The sequence below is a fragment of the Pteropus vampyrus genome, unplaced genomic scaffold (genome assembly GCF_000151845.1).
Source record: "Pteropus vampyrus isolate Shadow unplaced genomic scaffold, Pvam_2.0 Scaffold1, whole genome shotgun sequence".
Lineage (NCBI taxonomy): Eukaryota > Metazoa > Chordata > Mammalia > Chiroptera > Pteropodidae > Pteropus > Pteropus vampyrus.
The window spans coordinates 22462715-22486251 of NW_011888782.1; the positions used below are offsets into that span (position 1 = coordinate 22462715).

The 23537-nt window shown below is 44.7% G+C and overlaps 1 protein-coding gene across 1 annotated transcript in view; it reads right to left on the reverse strand.

The window, feature by feature from the left end:
- KALRN (kalirin RhoGEF kinase) overlaps positions 1-23537 on the reverse strand; it is a 640142-nt gene that overhangs the window by 122747 nt on the left and 493858 nt on the right. The window contains 1 exon segment of the mRNA XM_023520165.1: positions 5563-5809. Within this exon segment, the coding sequence (XP_023375933.1) occupies positions 5563-5809 (247 nt within the window).

Consider the following 23537-nt stretch of genomic DNA (forward strand, 5'->3'; position numbering starts at 1 on the left):
GGGAGTTCCCATCCTGCAGAAAATCTATTGGACAGGCTGGAGCAGCTCCAGGGGCTGGCGGGCCCTGTCGAAGCTGGATCCGGTTTAGCCTGCTGTCCAGAGTGCTGCTCAGAGTCATCCTGCTCCAGCCAGGACAACAGGATCTTACCAGTGGGCAAATCAGCCACATGACGATCTGTCAGATTACTGTTACTACCCCTTTGGAAGGGCGCAAATGCGGCCAGAGGTAGGAGGGAGAGTGAGAGGATCATATGTAGGGCTGTCAGTAATGGGCTTACGCTCTCTGAATCCTCAATCAGATAGCCTGAGTAAATACAGGGAAGCCTAATCAGATGGAAGGATAATAAACTCAAGTACTTGCCTCAGATGGTTTCAGTCCTGGGAGGTCCTAGAGCCTGGTGGTAAAGAGTGCAGCCTTGAGGAATGAACAGAGCTGAGTTCAAATCTAGGTCTACCACTTATAAGCTATGCAACTTTGGTCGGGCGAATTACCTAATCTTTCTAAGACTCAGTTTCCTTGTCTGTAAAATGAGGAAAATATTATTGTTATTAGCATTAGAGCGTTAATCCAGAAGCTGGCCCATAGTACGGCTCAATAAATGTTAGGTATTTTTATGAATCGACTACAAACTTAATGTAAGTCAACAGTATCACAGAGTTGTTCATCTTCGGGCTGTTGGTGGTCTGTGCCTCCAGAGCCCAAGTTTTCTCCACTGTTCTGCACCTTCACACCTTGCATAGCCTGGATAAGCTGTTCCTGAGGCCAGCCAGGTGACAACAGCAGAATCATCAGGAGAATCCCCAGGAGAGGACTCCCCATGAACGAGCCAGGGCCACCATGGGCCAGCGTTCCTCTCCTCCAGGACATCTGCCTCTGTAGCTCACTTGGCCCCGGTTTAGGTTTGGTTAAGCAAAGGGGCATTTCCCCATAGCTTCTCCAGGCGCTCAGCTGGAGCCAGGAAAGAGGCAGTATAGGAAAAGTGAAAGAATACAAATGTTCTATATAGCTGGATGGAGAAGAACCTAGATTGGTTTTTGGAGGCTGGGAAGAAATACCCAGGACTTACCATTTTTACCATTTGTAAGTATATAGTTCAGGGGCATTAAGTACATTCATAGTGCTGTGCAACCATCACCACCATCCATCTCCAGAACTTTTCTCATTTTGCAAAACTAAAACTCTATACTATTAAGCACTAAATCCCCATTCATCCCCTCCCCCCAGCCCCTGGCAACCATCATTCTACTTTCTGTCTACGAATTTGCTGTAGTTATCTTATGTTAGTGAAATCATACAGGATTTGTCCTTTTGTATCTGGCTACTTTCACTTAACATAATGACTTCAAAGTTCATCCATGTTATAGCATATGTCAGACAGTCCTTTAAGGCTGAATAATATTCCACTGTGTGTGATGATCACATTTTGTTTATCCATGCATTCACTGATGGACACTTGGGTTGTTTCCACCTTTTGAGTACTGTGAATAATGCTCTATGAACATTGGTGTACAAATACCTCTTTGAGTCCCTGCTTTCAATTCCTTTTCATTTCTTTTGGGCATGTACCTAGAAGTCAAATTGCTGGATCATATGGTAAGTGCACGAGGATTCCAATGTCTCCACATCCTTACCAACACCTGTTATCTTTCTCCCTCTCTGTTCGTGTGTGTGTGTGTGTGTGTGTGTGTGTGTGTGTTTATCGATAGCCATACTAATGGGTATGTGGTAAAGTGGTATCTCATTGTGGTTTCGATTTGCACTTCCCTAATGAATAGTGATATTATGCAGCTTTTCGTGTGCTTATTGGCCATTTGTTTATCTTCTTTGGAGAAATGCCTATTTAAGTCTTTCGTTCATTTTTAATCGAATCGTTTGTCCTTTTTGTTGTTGAGTTGCAGATCTTTACATAACCTGCACACTAACATCTTCTGATGCATCTTTAAATATCTCCTAAGCCTGCCACTCTGGGAGTGCCAAACCAAAGCAGTGACTCTTAACCCTCATGGAACATCAAAATTACCAAGAAACTAAAAATATACTGATGCCTGGGCTGGGCAGCCCTGAATTAATTGGTCTAGGGTGGGTTGTGAGGCATCAGTATTTTCGAAGTCTCCTCCAGGTGGTTCTAACATGCATCCGGTGTTGAAAACCACCACTACAAAGTCTTTGTCCCTTGGGAGGCACTGCCCTCCACTGCTTAGTGCTGGGAAAGAGAGGGGATGAGGGAGACTAGGGAACGCGTCCCAGGGGCCCAACCCCAGTGAGAAGCCCTTCAATGTCAGGGCAGCAGTAAAGTAATAGGCAGGCCTCCCACTGTGTCACGCCGCCTTGTCATCAGTCCTGCCATGGATATATCAGGAGGAAGCAACCAACCGGTGTGTCCCGAGAAGGCACAGGAGGGAAAGACTGAAGCCTGTCCCAACAGGCAGAGTGTGTGGTGCAGAACATGGGGCAAGGAGGTGGGAGGCCTGGTTCTACTCCAGCTCTGCCGCCAACTCTCCCTGTGGTTTCGGGGAAGCCACCTTGCTTTCCTGTGCTCGAAAGTGCCCCTGGAAGAGAGGAAGCCGGGCTGGTGCAGTGGTTTGAACCTTGACTGACCTTAGATTCACCTAAAGAGCATTTAAAAATCACTGACCCTTGGGCCCCGCCCTGGAGATTCTGATTCTAGTAAGTTCTAGGTGGGGCCGGGGCACTGTCATTTGGTAAAATTTCCAGGTGATTCCACACAGCCGGGGTTGAGAACCCAGGTCCAGTAGTTCTCCAAGTTCTCTCCTTGGTGCTAATGTTTCACAGTTTTGCCTTCACTTCTGGGGCTGACAGTCACGGCCTGAGCGCTTAAGTGGTACCAAGCACTGCCCGCAAGAGCGCTGACTCTGCGGTGCCCTCTACAAAGATTAGGAGGACTAGTTCCCTTCCAAGAATTGAAAAGAGAAAGATTCTGACTTCCAGTGACACCGTTTGAGGCCACCGTCCTATTGCAGAATAATGTTTCGTTCTCAATCCAGTTACGCATAACTTTTAAAATAGAGCGTCCGCTGGAGACAAATCACTGCTGAGAGAAGAAAACGCCAGGTAGCCAGCAGGGAGCCAGCTGGAATGGGCGAAGAAACAGTTTAATGAATTTCCTCTAAGAGGCCAACACTCAGGCCCTAGAGAGAGAGGGAAGGGGGTTTTCTAAGGTGGGGCATGTGCATGAGTACACATACTTTCAGATGAGTCCTTGTTAGGGTCATCAGGGATGCTCTATGGAGAATGGTGACTTAAGTTCTGACTGCTGGGAGTCAGACACCTGTGTATTCTGAGTCCACACAGGTGAGAGGGCAACAAGAGCTCACAGGTTACTAACTGGCCTACGCTTGCAGAGAGAAGAACCAACTCACAAACAAAAAAGAGACAAGGTAATGGGGTGACAGGCACTGCAAGGGGTAGGGGCAGGGCACTGCCTTTAAGAAGCCACACTGGCTGGCAGAGTTAGCTGGAAAGTTCTGTGACAGCTTCCTTCCTTGCTTTCCCTCAAGCTTCTATTTTCCATTCCTCCTTAGCTCCCATTTTTCAGTTAATTCTCCACTAACCCCCTTTCCTCTAGAGTTCTTATTCCTAACATCTCCACCCCCGCCTCTGCATCGCAGACCCATTCTGATAGTCCTCTGCTTCTCCCCCTTAGGTTTGCTCCAGCCAAGCTGCACTCAGAGGGGCCCATCTGGGCCGGGGGCAGGAAAGGGATGTACATTTTACCTAGCCGCAGGCCAGGGAGGCTGGGCCTACGTCTGTAGGTGTCAGGTCTTTTCTTGAAGCTAAGTTCTTCCTGATGGACTGACTCGTACTTGGACATCGATGAAAAATTAGACATTCCCAGCAAATTAACTGCTGTCCTTGGTTTTGTCCCTGGAGATGGGGTCTCTAGACTGTACTTGTGGAGTTTTGTGGTTATTTTGCTGAATAATCTAAGACAAATGATATAATAAGTACAACTTATCATGACAACTAAATATATTGAGTGCTAGGCACTATTCTAAGTGTTTTGTCTATATGATCTCATTTCACCCTCACAATTCTAACCAATTTGCACCTGTTTCCTCTTGTTTAGATTCCAAACAGAACTATATTCCTGTTTCACTGATTTTCTCTTCTTTGGTATCATGAGTTTCTCTAATGGCTCCTTCAAAGGACTGAGGAGCTGCACTGGCAATTACAAAGTCCACACAATTTCCTGACACAATCTCTCCTTAGTCCTCAGAGAAAAAGGGAGAAGCTGTGGGGGCACAACTGGGGAGGTAGTGGTGGTGGTGGTGGTGGAGGTGTGTGTGTGTGTGTGTGTGTCTGTCCGTCCGTCTGTCCATCCGTCCATCCCTCTGTGTGAAGAATCAGGTTTTTGCATTTTTCTCTCGGTGGAAAAAACCTGGGGAGGCCAGGTGGGTCAGCATAATAATGCCACCTGTTATCGCCATCTGCTGGAGGAAAGGATGAAGTCAGGCTTTGGAGAGGGACCAGATGGAATTTCAGAAACGAGAACGTTCAAACATTATTAGCCCATAGTATCTACCAGGAAGACTGCAGTAGGTCTCCATGGTGACCATCGTCCCTTCCCTCTTCCTATCCCATAAATACTTAGCACAGGTCTGCACAGAAAGTCCTCCTGATGCAGAATATCTAACCACTTACGGAAAAGAAGCTCAGAACTAAGTTGCTCTCTGGGCCTCGGTTCCCTCCATGCAAAACGAGTGACTTCAAGCCCCTGCCGGCCTTGACTCTTGAAGTCAGTGGTTCTCATACTTGAGTGTGCATCGGAGTCCCCTGGAGGGCTTGTTAAAACACAGACTACTGAGCCCCGCCCCAGTGTTTCTGACCCTGGAGTGATCTGGAGTGGAGTCTGAGAATTTGCATGTCTAACAAGTTCCCAGGGGATGCTCAGGCTGCCAATCCAGAGATACTCCCACCTTGCAGAATCACTGTTCTAGTTCAGCCTCCCTGGTGCAAGAAAAAGTGAATAATCTAGCATGTGGAAGGAACACAGAGCTATGTAAGATAGAAGTCAAGGTTCCAATAATTTATCTGTCCATCCAAGGCACCTGAGTGAGTGCCTCAGACCCCAGCAGGGCTGAGGGGAGGGTCAACCTGACCAGTTCCCTGGGTTTCCTTGGTGCCTCTGTGTCAGCATGAGCACATGAGTGGGGGTCCAGCGGGGGGTGGAATCAGCGAGCCCGAGGGAGCCGCGGAGGGGGAGGAGTGGGTCAGCAAGAAAGGAAGAGTCTAGGCTTTTGGCCACAGGTATAAGAGATACAAGAGGAGAGCCGGAAGAGATCTTAGAGGTCATCTAATTCAACCTTCATTTTAAAGATGAAACTGACTCAGCTTAAATGACTTTTCCAAAGTTACGCGGCTGCTCAGTAGCTTTCCCTTTAAGTTCGTAACCCATTCTCTTCATAAGCAGATCCCAGAGAATCCCACAAAGTCAAAAGAGGTTCATGAACAGGTTAGTTCCATGATGTTCTTCACTTAGAGAGGGCCAGCTCCCCAGCGGCCTTCCAGTCCACATCCCCCTCCCCCTCTGTCCTCCTGACCTTTCACCAAGGGGAAGAAGCAGTCCATCTCCACGCTGCTTCGGGAATGGGAGATGCACAGGGCGCTGCTGGGGACCAGGCCCTCCTGTGGGGGACTCCGTTCCGTGGTGCGCACCAGACACCAGCCCGGCCGCTCACTTGGCCGCTCCAGCAGCTCCACCGTCTGTCCCACCTGGATGGTCAGCTCACTGCTGTGGCCAGCGCTGAAGTCCTGGAGGACCACGGTCAGCTCACATCCGCCAGACAGCTTGGAGGTGATGGGGGGATGGGAGCAAACCAAGAGGGTATGGAGGAAGGAGATGGGTGGGTAGAGGGGAAGGAGAGGAAGGACGTGAGAGGAGAGGAGAGGAGGAAGAGGAGGAAGGAAAAAGAGAAGTGATGGGATTCAGGGTGGAAAGAAGGCAGAAGATGGAAAAGGGAGTTGGGAACAGGAAAGAAAAGAAAAAAAAAAGTAATTAACAGTGCCACTGAATCACTCCACCTTTCTAGCTGCAGCCACAGTCTGGAGTCTGCCCAGAGCCAGGGCTTCCATTCTAATTCCTTGTTGTTGGTTCGAGTACTTTTCGTTATTCCTTTGCTAAGCTTCCAGCTAGCTGTGCCTTTAAACTCCTTCCCCTATATGTCCCTTTACTCCTTCCGAGGGCTCTACCCGTGCCCTGTCTGTACCCCCACAACCACCCCTCAGACTCTCACTAAGCACCTATTTCTAAGTCAGCAGACTTAGAATCTAGCTCTCACTAGATTCTAGCTGGTGTCTGGGAATAACGGAAGAGACAACTGCCTTCCTTCTAACCCCTGTGACCTTCCCCATCCCCACCTCTCACTAGAGCCATTAGCTTAAAACAGAGGTTGCCAGTGACTCAAAAAAGAACGAGGCTTTAACTCAATGACAAAAGCAGAACACTGTTTATCTAGAAGGAGAATAGAATTATTTGACATCAGCTCAGCCCCTGGGGACCAGGGGAAAGAATGGAAGGGAAGAGGGGTTGCATCTTACTTAGGAGCCGTCTTCTGTGCCCCATTCTGCCATCCCTCTAGCCACGGCACTCCCCACTGCACTGATCCTGGGGCAGAACCAATAAAACTGGATAGAGAGACCTGGAGATAGGAACAACCTCTACTAGCTGAACTTCACCCATGAGAAAACTATTAGTTGTTAATTTATCTCATAGAACCAAGCACAAAACCTCCCTCTTGGAAAAGCAATTGCTTTTAGGGGCAGAGTGAGCAGGACGGAAGGGGAGAAATGGGAGGCTCAGGGCCCCAGCGTGGCAGCCTGTTTTCTAAGGTCCGGCCCTAACAGCGGTTCAGGGGTAAAGCCCCTGTGCCACCTTTGGGGTCCTCACCTTCAATCTGTGCATCTCTGATTTAAGCCCTTGGGACCTGCACTCTCTGCACCAGCAGCCGTACTAATGCACTAGCTCGAATGTGTTGTGTAGCTATCTCATACATATCTGGGAAGCTTCTGCGGAATGATAAATACCAAACATCACAGTAAGGAGGGAATTAGCGGCCTCACCAGGACCAAGAGCTCAGCATTCAGGACTGTGAGAGATTTCTACTAACAGAACTCAAATATCACAGTGGGCTTAAAAGGTTAACACGAGGCATCAGGCTGGTGGTTGTAACTTGCATCACCACCAACCACAGAGCAGTGCTCTGAACACATTCCCATGGGTGGGCATGGTACACTGGAATTTGATCAGGAAGAGAAGTCTATAGGCTAGAAGGTAGGGGATGGAAAGAGAAGAAGAAGAAAAAAAAACCATGCTCATTGGCCCATTTTTTCCATTTAACTTTTCCAGCCCAATAAATGCATAGTGCCCACTGGCCCATTCTTTCGGTGCTAGCTTCTTCCCTAAAACATCATATATAGAGAGATGTTGTGGGATGGTAATATCTGACCCCTTCAGAGTGCTTCTACAGTATGCAAAGTATCTTCACATTAGTCATCCACTCGATCCTCACCATAACCAGGTGACATTACCATCTCTAACTCATACACCAAGAAATTTAAGCTCCAAAAGGACAAGATCAGTGGTTGGAACATTGAGTGTACATGAAGATCACTTAGGGAGTTTATTAAAAATGCAGATGCCTTTTCTCATTCCTCTCTTGCCCTAGTCCCCGCAAATGCATATTTTTAACAAGGGCCCCAACTCATGTTTCTGAAAAGGGGGTTCTTGGGATATGGTCTGAAAAAAACACTGGCTAGACAGTTTTTCGCAGTCACCTAGCTGGACTTGAACCCAGATCTCGCCTACAAATCTATTGGTCCTTAAACCACACATTAGAGCAAGTTATATACATACTTTTTAGGTATGTTTGTGGTTAGAGGGGATGGGAGGCAGGTGGAGAGAAGAAGACATCAGTGGCCCGAGTTACTGGTCCTCTCAAGGTTTGCTTGGCCTGTATTGAGTCTCTTAAACTTTTTGGATTGTATTTCTCTGTAAGAAATATATTTGATCTCTTGACCAGTCTACCCTACATATGAATAGCTGTATCACTGAAACACAAGTTTCACTCTGATATTCTATTTTGTTTTTCGGTTTCAATTGCCCACAGAATTGATTCCACTTTCCACTAATGGATCGTTTGTAGAACACTGGCCCAGATAACCACAAAAGTTCCTACTAAGTCTGAGAATGTGTATCACTGAGCTTGTATGCCTTAGTGGAGTTGCTCCTCGGTGCCAATGTCATGTATTCAGGGTTCTTTCCTGTGGTCAAGTGTGCACATGGCCTCAGATGCAACTTACAGAACTTTGCAAACTGTTGTCACCCAGAAACAAGGCTCACTACCCATAGGGCAAGTTATAGCCAGACCAATTGGCTGGTTGGGAGCTGGAGTGGCGGGTAGAGCAAGATAAAGAGCCAGGCTGTGTGTTTCTACAATTCAGTGATCCAGTTCCTGGAGAGAAGCCTGGAAACACCACTAGATGGTGGTATTTGCCTCCTGTAGGCTCCCAGTCCAGACAGATGAAGGAGGAAGTGGCAGAAAGCTAATCAACAACGGACAATGTCTCTGGTGCTCGAGCTTTAGACACAGTCAAAAACCATTATGGTTCAAACGCAGGACGAATGTCTGGTTCACCTCACCTCAGTGGCTTGGTCAAAAAGATTTACTACACCAGGCCCCACCCCATGGTAACAGGGAATCCCAAAGAGTGGCAGCCGACGGGGTGGGGGGACATGGGTGAGTCAGTGGTCAGGTAGGGCTGCTCTTGAAATAGCCCCTCCTCAGCCTCTCCCCAGAGCAACAGAGAAACCTCAGGGTACCCAGGCAACTCAGGGTTCACACTTCAGAGAACACATGACTGGAGTCAGTACTGGAAAGTTGTAAGAGCTCCTGCCAGTAGGGGAGGGGTCAAAGACGGAGGGGCCAAAGACCTCAGAGGAATCTTGGCACACTTAAAAGATTTTTACTTGCAATCCTTTAATGTAATTCATCCATGCTTCATGCCCTAAGCCGTCTCCTGGACTGATGAGTCACACCACCTACTGAACATTAAAGAGTGTGCACTGCATTAACCCCTAAGAGTAATTTCCTCATGAATACTAACTTATCATGTTTCTTAGAAGTGTACATGTGCTTTTTTTAATTTTTCCTGACCATTTCTGGTGTGTGCCGGCTGGTCTCCTGTCCTATAGAGTGGCGGTCTATAGAGAATCTAATGGCACCAGGAAGCGGCTCCTATGAGAATCTAATGCCCGATGATCTGAGATGGAGCTGAGGCAGTGATGCTAGCGCTGGGGAGTGGCAGCAAATACAGATGAAGCTTCACTGGCTCACGTGCCACTTGCCTCCTGCTGTGAGGCCCGGCTCTTAACAGGTCACTGACCGGTACTGGTTAGTGCCCCAGGGATTGGGGACCCCCGCTATAGAGCCCAGGACCATTATTTTCTCTTCCTCCTCTTTCCATTTTGAAAGGACAAGTGAACGCGGCGGCACTATGTGCGTTCCCCTTTGCAGTGTTCCAACCCTTTGCAGAGGCATGCTCAGGAAGCTCCCACTTCTCTCCCTGAGCTCAATCTCTGGTCCCAGGAATTTAAACAGGTTTTACCCAAAAGACTTCTGTAACAAATGCTGCAAACCACACCTCTGTTTTGTCCCAATTCTTTTCTTCCTCACAGCCTTTTAAGAACACTTTTAATGTCATCCTCTGCGAATCTTCAGATTTTTATTTTATATTTCTCGGCATATTCGTTTTCTAATTTTCTAATTTTTAGGACTGCAGCTCATTCTTCACATTTGGCTTCATTTTCAGCACCTCCTTGTCAGAGAGGCCCCTTCATGTTTTCTAATTCTTCTTCTGGCTGAGCTTTCCTTCTCACAAGTCTCCCTGCGTGGGCCAGTGCAACATACGACTTGTCTCTCAGTTGTTTCCTGATTGACTTGTTAATCACTGAGACACAGACAACGTCGTCAGTCAAGCTGGAAAACCATTGCCCTTTTATCCTCCTTGCTTCCTTGCCGGGCAGATCTTTTGGCCACTTGCTCTCCCTAGGTAGAGCCGTTCACAACTGAGGCAGCACAGAGGTCCCTATGTCTTAACTAACAGTCTCTCAGTCTCTCAGTCTCTCTCAATCTCTCTCCCCTCCCCCCATCTATATTTCCCACATTCGGACTTATTTTAAATTGACCTTAGCTTTAATTGTTAATTCCTTGAACATCTGCTTCCTCCAGAGTATGCCTAGCCTTTCCCCTAACCACTCTCAGCTCTTATTTCTGATATGTTCTTCCTTCCCCTCTGCCTCGTTCCCCCATTTCACGGCTCTAAACTTTGATTACTTTCACAATTATTTGATTACTTTCACAATTATTTGATCACAATAATTTGATTACTCCTCAGTGCTCTAACTACCTACTCTTCCTCCTGCTGCCAATGGTCTGACCATAAATACTGTATTTAATCTCGGCCTCTCCATCTTTAACCTGCAGGTTTCACTTTTAAGCCATCCCATACGGGCAGCTTGCTTACTTTCTTGGCACTTTAAATGTCCTACTCTGCACTGAGTTGAGTTTTATGCTAGTCCTCAAAAAAGATAAACCTGTAACCAAATCTTCTCTTCTTCTAAATATTTCTCAAGAGAAAAGTAGGCTCTGCCAAGGAGACCCTGACATAAATGTAAAAACTCTACTTTTATCTCCTTTAGTAGGGTCCCTGATTTCTCTAAGATGACCACCTCAAAACTCCTAGTAGCTTTTCTTCTATGTCTTTTCATGGTTCGGGTCTCTTCTATCGGCCCATTGAGTGTTCCCGTTTGACGGGCATCTTCAGCCTCATCCCTCCCCACCACAGAGGCTGCAGGGCTATCACGTCCTGTTCAAAACTCCAAGACCACATCATTATTTTCACTATATATTTTAAAACGATCTGATGGGATGCTTAACTTCCAAACTAACAATTTGATCCTGCTCCAGATACTAAAACCAAACGTATTCCTCCCAGGGAAATGCTAGGAGCCTGGAGTGGATAGCACAGACTCTCAGAATGAAGTCAGGTATATCCGGGTCTCCTGTGACCTTGCACCCCGGGTTCTGTAACCATTTTTCATCTTGCTCCCTTCACTGTGTCCACTCCAGCAGCGACTCTGGCCTTTCTGCTCAGCCTCTGACCTGGCCCCTTCCTCGGAGCTTCTCTGACATTTTCTTTGCCTAGCTCCCTAAGACCTTGCCTAAGGCCTGCTAAGCCTTTTTGATGCTGGGTACTACTTAGATTTCCTCCGACGGCAAGCTGCTGAGTCATCATCTGATTCTTTTCCCTTACTTCTTCAGTCTCTCTCCTTTCTGGGTCCTGGGGAGCCTGTTCCCCTGCTGCCCAATCCCTAGGTGAACTTTGTCCTCTGACTTCCCCGATGTGTCCTGAGGGTCAGAAGCTGCTCTTCATGTCTTCGCTTTCCTCCTGCTCGTCAGTGTAGCTGTGTTGCTTTCTTTCCAGCATGTGCTTCTATCTGCCTGTTATGAAGAGGAGACTTCATAACCACCCTCGGTTCTTATTCACATTTGCCAGAAACTACTGCTTTCATTTAGGTCCATTTTTGCAACCAGTTAATCTAGTTGGAGATTAACTGAACCTCCTTCTTGTTTAAACAGTTTGAGCTAGATTATCCCTAAGAGCTTGCGCGTGTTATGGAAAAAGAACACGATAATTCCCTGTGAGTTTTCCAGCGACATTTAGAGAGGTGGGGCAGTACCACACCCAGCAGTTCACTATTGTCTAGTCAGGGCCTCAGCTTTTGCCTCTGTACCTCCAGCCAGTTCTCCAGAGACGGCATAGCCTAGAGGTTAAGGGCATGGACACTGGCTGGGTGAACAGGGGCAGATTATTTAACCTCTTGGTCTCAGTTTCCGCATCTGTAGAATGAGGATAATCACAGTACCTGCTTCATAGGCTGCTGCGAAGATTAAATGAGATAATACTTTTAAAGCACTCGGGACAGTGCTTTGAGCAGAGTTAGCTTTCTAAATGTTTAAAAATAAACCCTAGAGGTATTATTATTATTTAAAGTTGGAACAGAGAAAAAAATCGAAAAAAGTAATTCAATTTTGATAGCACATTGTCTGGGAACAGACTGTACCAGATGTATATAGGCATGTAAATTATTATGCAAATGATCCAAGATTTTTCATTTTTTTTTTTTATATCTAATGGAATCTTGCCTAACTTAAACCAACTAAAAGAACTGGTGGAAGGCTGTTTAGGGAAGGTGACACCTTCAAGGGTCTCCCACATCGGCACATGATTTTCCTGTTAAGAACAAGGGGATTGTGGAACCATGGACCCCTTCATGGAAAATGGGGATTCACTCCTGCCTGTTTATTCTACATTGCTTTCCATACGCCTTCCATCAGAAGAACCCCATCCCACTTCCCATAAGTCTGATAACTGCCCACAATATGTGCCACCTGAGCCTGCTGATAACTGTGAACATTAGCTTCTGACACTGCTTTGCCCATCAGGCAGATCAGACTTCCTCCTCCCCTCTGCCTGCCTGCCCTCTAACTCTCTGGATCTATTTCTGCCACAGTGCTTAGCAGTTAGCTTAGCTTAGCCAGTTGGAGGCACAGAGTTCTCTGAATTAACATCTATCTGTGAATGTCAACAAGGGAGTCCAGAGCTGGCCTTAGAATAATGTGAAGTTGGAGGGTGTCTATTTGGTGCGGTTTAAAGGGCTCTGAGAAGGCTCGCCAACTCCTCCTGTTTAAAACTGTCCTTCTCTCCCCCTGCACCTGCTGCCAGTGCCTGGAAGCCCATGGGCAGATATTAATTTCATTTCATTAGGTAACACTCCTTAGCACGAAATGTCTCAAAGCAAAGTATGTATATCATTCCCTTCCGAATGAAAAAGATGAGAAGTGTATGGCTGACACACAGCTGTACTTACATGACTTTAAGCATGAAAATGTTCATAACAGCATTTTTTAAATGAGAAAAACTTGAAAACCGTAACATAAAAAGCCCTAAAAGTAAAATATAAAAATCTAACAGGAAGGGAATGACTAAGTAAGAATGATACACCCACTAAGTGAATGTTTAATTATGTAGCCATTGGATATTTATAAAGTTTTATAATAGCTCACAAATTGTTTATCTCATATGAAGTAAAAAAGGAAAAAGGACAGGATGTAATGCTGCATACATAACTGTGTGAAGAACATCATCAACAGCTTAACAACTAACAGGAAGGAAATTCATTGAAATTTTAAAACTGGCTTTGTTGGGTGGGGAACCCTGGGTAATTTCTCCCTTCCTTTCTAATTTCCAGTATTGCCCAATATTTCTCACCTAAGAGTTATTTTATGATGAAATTAACAATAACACCAACAATAACAACCTGTAAGCAAGTCAACAATGTAATGGAGAAGAAAGACCTTGCAAACATTCCAACAAGACATAGTACTTTGAGGGGAGAAAAGGGGGTAGTGGGTGGATGACTAGTGCCCAGCTTTGCTCCGGGACCACTATGTGAGCTTTGGGAAAGCCTCAAGTTGCTGATGATGCCTCACCATAGCGGCTTCAGTCTGTCCCTATAAACCTCTGTCTCCACACTACTGTAAGACTCAGATGAGCTCTCTAGAAGCCAGCACCCTTTAGCAAGTTTAGTGCTGTTTTTATCTTGAATTTTTGAAACAGAGGTGTAAAGCAATGTCCGGGCATTGAGGAACACTGTTATGGAGCCCTAGGATGTCTTCAATTTGCATGTTGGTAGGCTGCGGAGTTGCCAGGTCCAATTAAGAGTCTAAAGCTGGTGACTTGCTTTATCTTTGTTCTCGGGAGCTGGGCTGCTGCTGACTGCAACCGAAGGAGCTATTTTGTTTAGCTGTTTTCCACGGTGCCAAAGTGGAATGCAGAACTACAGAGAGGCATCGAGTATGGCTGTAGTCAGTGTAGGTCTCACGAATTGCAGAGTAATAGTGGGAAGATTGTAGGAGCAGGTACCAGGAGGTCTTCGTGTTGGTGCAAGTTTACCATGTACGATTTTGGGAAAAATCTCTTCCTCTCTCCATACCTGAATTTCCTCATTCTTAAGATGAGGCAACTGGAATTCATCCCTTCCAGTTTTAATATTCTACAAGCAGAGCAGTTTCTATATTTACTTGCTAACACACAATCATATTTAATTTTTTTGAGCACTTATCATTAAGGTGTTATAGTATTTATTTGTTAACTTATTTTTTGTCATATTGCATGTCAGAATGTGAGATCCAGAAAACAGTCTCAGTCTTGCTCATGGCCACATTGCCTGAATCTAGAGTGATGCCTGGCTCATAGCAGGTAATCAACCAATATCTGTTGAATGCACCAGTGAATACATTCTGGGAATTATTTCCTGGTATATAACTGAGCTATTTAGCTACTATGCCTGAGAGGGCTCTCTCATTGGCTGCCCACCTATACCTGTCAGTGTCTTCTGGAACCCACAGTTTATGTTCTAAGCCCCTTTAAAAAAATTACCTTGTCCTTTAATCACTTGGCTATATCTTCGCTAACTCCTAAACCTGACAAAAATGACACAAGAAAGTGGAAGACTTACAAAAACAATAAGAATAAGAGGTAATTGTATATAAGAGAAGTCAACTTTGTTATTAAAAAAAAAAAAGTAGCCGCAAGAGGGGTATCTTACTTAGTAGAATGGAGATGAGATGTGAGTTTTTGGCAATCGGCCCTACACGACCCTCAGAAAGGCTCTGGAAATGGAAGTACAAGGCTGCACTGAGGGTAGATGTACAGGTGGGGCTAAGGAGGGAAGCTGGATTGAAAGTTTGTAAAGGGAGCAGATCCCTAGATCTCGCCTCAATCCAATGCATACTTTCTTGAGAAACTGAAATTCGGTAAAAGTCTGTATACAGAATAGGAAGGTGGCCACCATCCTTGTCCCTCTTGGCTCCCAGAAAACCGTCAGCCAAATATAAACATTTTAGGCAGATCTGAGGATCTTCCATTGGAAAAACCCAAAAGATGTACAGATACTCAAATACTGACACTTGGAGATTGTGTCCCTAAACCTAGTGCCCTGTCAGATCACGGTACAGTGAGACCTCCCAGTCGATAAGCTCCATCCATTACACAGGATATCTAGTCAGCTTTTCTGATGCCTCATTGATAAATATAAATATGATTCAGCTAAAGTTCGCCAGACTTTTAAGATCAGCCTCTTGACAGAGACCAAACCAAGTGAACTAAAAGGATCAGGAACTCAAAGAAAACAAAACGCAGGCAGGACAATAAAACTGCAACGATATTATAATATCTTCAGAGAGATAAGAGAGGTATTGCATCCACGAAAAAAGAACAAGCAGCTATGTGAAGGGCGAAAATTACAGAATGAAAAAGAGTTCTTAGAAATGAGAAACATGGCCGAAGTGAAACACTACAGACATGGGTAGGAAGGTAAAGTCAAGGAAATTTTCCAGGAAGTAGAACAAAAATACTGAGAAAGGAAAATATAAGAAAATGTAAAAAAAAAATTAGAAAATCAATCTACCAAGGTAGACAGAATAAAAAGGAATAAATTGTAAAGAAAAATTCCCATGTCTGAAGGGCATTAATTGCCAAATTGATACAATACTTCAGGCGCTCTAAAACATGGCACCAGGACATATAGGCAAAAAAAAAAAAAAAAAAAAAAAGAAGAAAAAAAAAGAGTATTCTAAAAGCTTTCAGAGAGTAGGAAAAAAAAAATCAGGTAAAATCCAACAAATCAAGAACCATTATGACAGCAGATTTCAACAACATTAGGACGTAAAAGAAAATGGAGCAATTCCTTCAAAATTCGGAGTGAAAATTATTTCCAACCTAGAATTCTGTGCCCAGACAAGCCATCAGTCACAATGAGGATACACTAAAGGCATTTTCAGACTTTCAAAGTCTCAAAAAGTATTCTCAATAAGCATTCAGTATTAACTGTTATGATTAGCACTGGTCATCCTCTCAATTCTCCCTCTTTTATTCTATTTATTTTTTCTGGTTTCTCTTAATGTGATATGCCTTTGATATATACAAATTAAAATTAATCTCTTCATTCTCTTTTTTTAAAAAAGAGTTAATAGGTAGACAGATTTGAGAAATGCCTGAACCCCAGAGTGGTTTTTGATTTTAGCAAAGCATTCATCCAAGCCTTATGTGACAACCTTTTACACAAAACAATGATATGGGGGCTGAGATGATGGTACTGTTATATGTGGATTTATGGCCTATTCGACAGGAAAGGGGCTTTGGGGCTCATCTAATCAAATCTCCTTGTTTTGCAGATGAGGAAAATGAATCCCTGAAAGAGGAAGGGACTTATTGAAGGAAGGCAGTGTCTAGAAGACGTAGATACTCAATAAACGTTTGTTGAATGAAGGAGTCTATTGGTAAGCAAACGAGTAAGTCAGAGATTATCCAACCCTCTTAACTCATAAGTAGTAAAACTGAGGGCCCCAAGCTAGTTGGTAGCAGAGACAAGACCAGACTCAGGGTTTCAATCTAGGCTCAGAACTCTCTTCACTCAGTCTTGCTAGATTAATGATTATCAATCAGTCTATAAGAATGTCACAAGGCCCTAGGTCTAAGCTTGTACTTAAAGTATTCCTACACAGACTGGTGTAACAGTGGGAAGAGGACTTTCAGATCCATGTTTGACAAAGGACCCGAAGCTGGGAGAGGCAGCTAATATCACAGATCATGGGAACTTGGGACCTTAGTGAGCTTCTACTCTACACTCCTACTCGAGGCAGGGCCCTTTTAAAGACATCCAGCTCTCTGTTTAATGAAGCTGTTCCCTCCTGGTGCAGAGCTGTGGTTTTAATATTTTCTTTCTTTCTTTTCTTTTTAAAAAATAATTTCCATCCAGGGTTCTTAGTCTGCCCTCTAGGGTAATACAGAAGTAATTATGTGAAGATTAGATCAAGAATTCTTTAATGTCTCTCAAACGTATGGTCATCACTTTCCTCTGGATGAACTTCATTACGTAACTGCCCCTTCTAACAGGGTGCACATAATATCAAGCCCAACCCTTTAGATGTAGTCTTTCCAGCACAGATTAAGCTAAGCACTCACTTTCCATTCTAGACACTTTAATTCCAACAGTGGGGTCTGGGAGTCTTTTAGTTAAGCCATGCTGCTAGCTTCTATTGAGCATGTAGCTTCCTAGAAACCCCAGTCTCACTGATTCTCAAGCCAGCTCCTCCCCTTTCTCTAATTGGGGTTCTGAGGCTTTTAACTCAGAGAATTTTCTATTAGCCTTTCATTGAACTTAATTTTTCTAGCTCAGGCATAGTGTTCTTAATCCTCTCATTTATCAGAGTCGTGATTCCTTCCAGCTCTGTGTCATCTGCAAACTGGAAATTTGTGCTTCAATGTGTTTATCCCAATGCGAGAGAAAGACGGAGAACATGGCAAGAACAAGGACAGTGCTGAGAGATACTACACTGTAGGCTCATAACAGATGGATACATCTGCTTAGAGGAGAAACTAGACTTGCTCCCGGGCATAATTAACACCAGGGGTGGAAGTTACAGGGTTTCAGATTGGGTTTAATTTAATATTTAGTCATTTGTTCATTCAACGAGAATTTATCAAATGCTGGTTAGAGCTCTCCAGTAAGAGAGGAGGGAAATGCAAACTGATACAGAATTCTATCTGCTCCGTATCTCTGTACTCTCTACCCGGGCTTCAGAGACCATCTACACTAGGCATTAACTATCAATAGAGATGGGGCCGGGAGGACTTGCAGCCTGGCAATGAACTTGGAGATAACTGTCCTGCCAAGGGGGAGGCATCTCCTGGCTCCTTTGGGCTTGCCCCAGACTGTGTACACTGCTGTTTTGATTTACTTGAGTAGGAAGGCTCTTTCCTGAAACACATGCGATAACGTGGGCTCTGAAAAGCCCAAGGTTAACTGCGGCAGAAGGAGGAGATGTGGCTGGGAGAAATTTGATTACAAAGAGCAACTCTCTAGGTAGAGAGAAAAATTGTGGGCTGCCCCCAGGCATTCCTGCAAATTGTCCACTGTGTGGTTTGTGAAACACTGAAAAGTTGAGCTTCAGGGGAAATCTGGCCGAAGGCCAGAGAGGATTCTGTAAAAGTATAAAATGTTACCAAACTTCAGTTTTTCAGATGTGAGGTACCATTTCCTATTTTGTGAGTTATTGGTCTAGAGTCAGACTGCTAGGTTTGAATCTGTCTCCATCGTTACTATCTATATAACCTCGAGCAAGCTAATTAGCCTCACTCTGGCTCATTTTCCTTATCTATAAAACAGGGAATAGTATAAATTCTTACCATATAGAGTTATTGCAGGGGTTGCATGAGTCAACACAGATAACGCGCTCAGTAAATGTTACCTATTGTTGATTTAGTAATCATAACTTGGCACGTTTTCTACACTGACACCGATGTCTAGGAAATAGGAATCCATTTCTAAAGCACTTCTAATGACACATTGAGAGAAACAGGCAGATTGGAAAAAATATATATATAAAAGTAGCCATATATTCCCACATCCAGGGTTAAAAGGTTTAGGGTAAAATTTAGGCTACAATTTCCCTTCGTAGTGCCATGGATATGAACTTCTCTCCTCTTCCTACTCCAAGCCTCCTAGAGGAACAACAGAGTGGCATCAGGCTGGGAAGGGATTTCTTGGAACTATTTGCCAAATCTGGGTGGATAACACACTCACACTGCGGTTATAGGGTGGAGGTTGAGGTATTCACTCACATGTAGAAACTTGGCAAAATAACCCATAGAAAGAGGCCATGCTTCCCTGTGGTTGACCAGGGAACACTTATCGGCCCAATTACTGTTGGGAAATCTGAGTGCAGGCAGCAAGTGTGCCAGGACCGGAATGACCAAGGTAATAGGTGAAGTTCAGGATGTGCTGCTGAGTGCTTGACAGGGGACCTGTTTAGGTACAGGGGCCAGCCAGCTGCTGGGAGGCTGGGGGTTGAATTAAAATGCATGTTCAGAAGAAGCATACTCTAAATGCTTTGACTCAAAAAGCAAACGAGCCAAAAGAGATGCCAGTGGACATCTTGTTAATTTCCCATTTTCAGGCAGAGTAAGATAATTATTGACATTTGTATGGCCCTTTACAGTTTATAGAACTTTTATAGACATTGTCCGATCCTCATGGATCACATAAGGTTAGCATTATCATCTGATTTTATAGATGAGCAAAGTGAGGCTCAGAGAGGTGATATAACTTGCTCAGATCACACAACAGCAAACCAGAAAGGCAGGATTCCATGTCTTATGAATCTAGTTATCTCATCCATGCACTTACTTGCGTATTCACCAGCCAGCCACAGTGCTAGGCACAGGGCACAGAGCAGTGAGGCAGACAGCCATGAAGACCCCACCCTCACCGAGCTCACTGTCTATTGGGGGACACACATCATACAAGCATTCCGAGTGTGATGACAGGGGAAGCGTGGGCTGCCGGCCCATGGATGAGGGATGAGGTCCCTTGGAATGTAATCTGCTCTTCCTATTACTGCCTCTCCCGACTGCTCCACTGGACACTGTCATGGCTATATCTCCTTGGACCTGTTTACATGATTAGCTTCAGCACCTCCCTTGGCTGTGACAGTCGAAAACAACTTCAACAACTTCAGTCTGGCTTACCCACCAGCCAGTGGGATCCTGGAGCATCTGCCTCTTTCCTGTGCCAGCCTGTTCAGCTCCATCACAACCAGGACATCTCCAACTGTGCTGGAACTGCCCTGGTGGTAGGAGCTGGAGGTGATGCCAGCTCTCTAGATGAACGATCCAGGACATGTGCCCAGCGAGAAGAGCAGCAACAACCGAAAGGGTTCCCAGAGTTTTATAGTGTCTTTCCTCACAGTTGTCAAGTGTTTGCCCTTCGGTGAATTAGATTTTCCCTTATCCCTGATCTAATCCTTGCCCCTCCAACATGAAGAAGGCCTTTATCTGTGACTCCACACTCCTTTCTTGTCCGAGTTTACCCACTTATTGGGTGAGTCCTAAAGAGACGTTCTGCTTCCATCTGCAGCCATTGATAGTTTTGCTCCAGGACTGACGGCCACCTCCTGTCTCGTGTCTGATTCACAACACTGCATCTTTCCTATCACCACCTTCCTTCCTGGTTACCAACTACCAAGATGTGCCCTCTGTATGCCACTTAACTACCGGTTCCCTAGATCGTGTGCACAGTCTACGATTCAGCTCCATCTTAACTTCCTAACTCTCAATTCAGATCAGCAATCCAGGAACAAAAGGGCAAAAAGCACAGTTCTAGTGGAGCTACGTGGCCACTAGAGGGAAGCAAAAACTAGAATTTACTAAAAGAAATGCCATACTGGGGTCCCTTGAACAGAAGGCTGAGTTCTAACCTGGCCGAGGCATCTGGGAAACAAGAGCCACACAGGAAACAAGAGATAGACAATCGCATAGTGCCTGGCACAGCAGGTGCTCAATGAATGTTTCCTCGATGAAATTCCTATTTTAGAAATGAGAAAGCAGAGACCAGGGCAGGTTAAGTGATGTGATCTCAAAATTAGTTGGTGTCAGGGCCAAGTCTTCCTGGCTGGCAGGCCAGGGAGCCTTTCCATCACGCAGCCCATACTCCTCTTCCTCCTCTTTGTCTGCTCCCTGCTCTATGGTTCAACCCCGATAAACTACCTGCCCAACCAAATTCCAAAACATTTTTGGACAAACAGTAGTCATTTGAGACTCTTTTCTCTATCCCTTGTATCTAATTTGTCACTTAGCCCTGCTAGGTTATTAAAAATCTTGCTCTTGTCTTTTGGACAGCTCCCTTGCCAATCCGGGCAATCATCACCCACTCCAGAGCCTACTCTCTTCCATGATCCGCCCTCATCATAACACGATTATCTCAGAATTTACATCGACTCTGCTTTGTCTACCAGCCTTCAAAATCTTTCATAATCCTCCCCATTCACTTGTTCAACCCCAGCTTCCACTACTTGCCCACAGATTTTCTCTGCTTGGTCTCTCGATGGTGCCCTGAATATGTCCCAGTCATCTATCTGCCTCTGGACTTCTGTTGATGGGTGACGTTCCAACTGAAAGTTTCTCTTTTCCTCTCCAGACCCCATCTTCCCCACCATCGAAAGTCAAGCACAGCTCTCGATTCCCCACATCACACAGATTCTCTGGCAGTGGTCTCCACAAGGTGCGTTCCCCTTCCTAGGGCCAATTCCATCTTATGCGTTCTGATATTCAGGTAGTCAGGACACATCCCTCGCTTTAGATGGCGTCTGCATCTGTGTGTACCATACAATTTACGTTCTTGGCTATTTGGCTTCGCGACTAGTCACTTTTACAGTGCCCTCTTAGTTTTATCGATTTTCTCCTATTCTACAGCATTTTTCAACAATTGTGCACCCCAGAGCTCTGTGTTTGGAACCAGTCAAAATGATTGTATGTGCTACATCGTAGCATTTTTCTTTAAAATTTTTAGTTTCTTGTTTTTTTTGTTTTGTTTTGTTTTCCTACCAAAAATATGTCACTATTTCTAACCCAGAATCTGTATTTCAGTTGGTAGTGGCAAGGGGAGACTGAGAGAATTAGTAAGGCTGAGAGTTCACTGGAGGACAGCATAGTGGTTTATAGTCTGGATTTTGAACTCAGTAGACCTGAGTTTGAATACAAGTTCCGCCATTGACTAATTATGTTTTCTTGGAAATGTTAAAAACACAAACTCTGTCAAAGCTTTAGTTGCTCATCAAAAATATTGAGGTACTAGTAATAACAGAGTTGTTATTTTGATTAAAGATTGTAATGGATATGAAGAACTTGATATCCAGTTGGTGGCTATTGTTATTGTTATTATTACTGTTGTCATTATTATTTGGTGTGATTGGTTGAGTCACTGGGTGTATACAAACTAGTCTCTTTCCTTTAGAGAGAAATTATTTATATTATTTTTAAACTTTTCCGAAATACACCGAGACGTGCACCTATCAACAAATTTTCTCAAACTGAACACATCTCTGTAATCAGCACCCAGATCATGGAAAACAAACCTCACTCATACTCCTTTCTAGGCACTATTCCCTTGCAACCCATTATTCACAGCATTTTTTTAAAACTGTGGTGAGAACACCTAGCATGAGATCTATCCTCTTGACAAGGTTTTAAGAGTTGGTAACTACGGGCACAGTTCGTATGGCAGATCTCTAGAACCTGAAAAACTCCCTTCTATATCCTCTCGTCCCACTGTCCCACTGAGTGGCTCAGTGGCTCTGAGCGGTGAGGGTTCATCAGAATCTGACAATTTTGGCTTCTTCCTGATAGCTGTAGGAGCTAGGGCTAAATATTATGGAAGAGTATTAAACCGTAGGTCCAGTTGGAACATCTGGGCTAGAATCAAATTTAACAGATATGGCAAAATGCAAAGTCAAGATCACAGACCCTCCACGAACTGACGAGGGATGGGAATTTTATTCTCCTTTAAATATATATCAACTATGCCAAATACGGGTCATGTGCAGCCATCCAGGTAGTTTCAGAGAAGGCAGGAAAAACACCTACTTAGATACCTTACAACTTTATGATTCTTTCTTTCTCATGCCCATTTCACTGTGATTAAGAGTTCAGTGGCTAGAAAGGGCCACCTTGAGTTGAAATATGTCCTGGACAGAATAACAAAGGAAATGAGTAGAGGATTTAGTGAAGGACACTGATGGCCCCCAGGAGCACCCACCATTCTAGCTAAGACTTCCTGGTGGCAGCACTTAGGTGGAGAGTAGATTTCTTTATATCCTTAGGAAAAGACAGAAATTGAGGTGGCACTTGGGCAAGTTACAGAAAACTTGGGGACTGCACTCATGGGAAGGCTTGTAGGCCCCGAATTTTAGCACATAGGGAGAAGACTGAACCCTTAGCTATAGAGATGGTTACTTCAGGACACATTTGGTGTTTATCAGACGGAAAAAAAAAAAAAGGAGTCTCCTGCTTGAGCTGAAAACTTTGGCATACAAAGCACATCCACACTCAGCATCACAACAGGAGAGCCCAGCATAAACACCCACATGCCCTCCTCCTCAGTTTCCTGGGGCTTCAGCTATAGGCAATGCATTGGGTTCCAACTGAGAGACAGTCACCCTTCACCCCAGGTCCAAAGAGGTACTTCTCTCTCAGCATTTTCACCACCTCTACTGGAAGGCCAATTTCAAACCAACTTGGTTTCTGAAGGTTAGAGACTGCTTAGGTAGTCTAAGGTAGTTATTAAAGGTAGAAATTCTCCTTTAAGCCTGACCTCAAGTTATTCATTCATTCATTCAGTCAGTCAGTCAACAAATATGTATTGAGTACCCCTGCCTTTGGATTCACAGCCAGAATAGAGTGCAATCTTCAGATGCCTGCCCCAATCCCACAAACATTCATCCCCAGCATATATGGGCAAGGATGTACTCCATTTTCTCATGGCTCCATCATACTGATAAGATCTTCTTAAACTGCATTTCTACCGCTCTCCTCCACCTGCTTCCTATCTTCCCAAGAA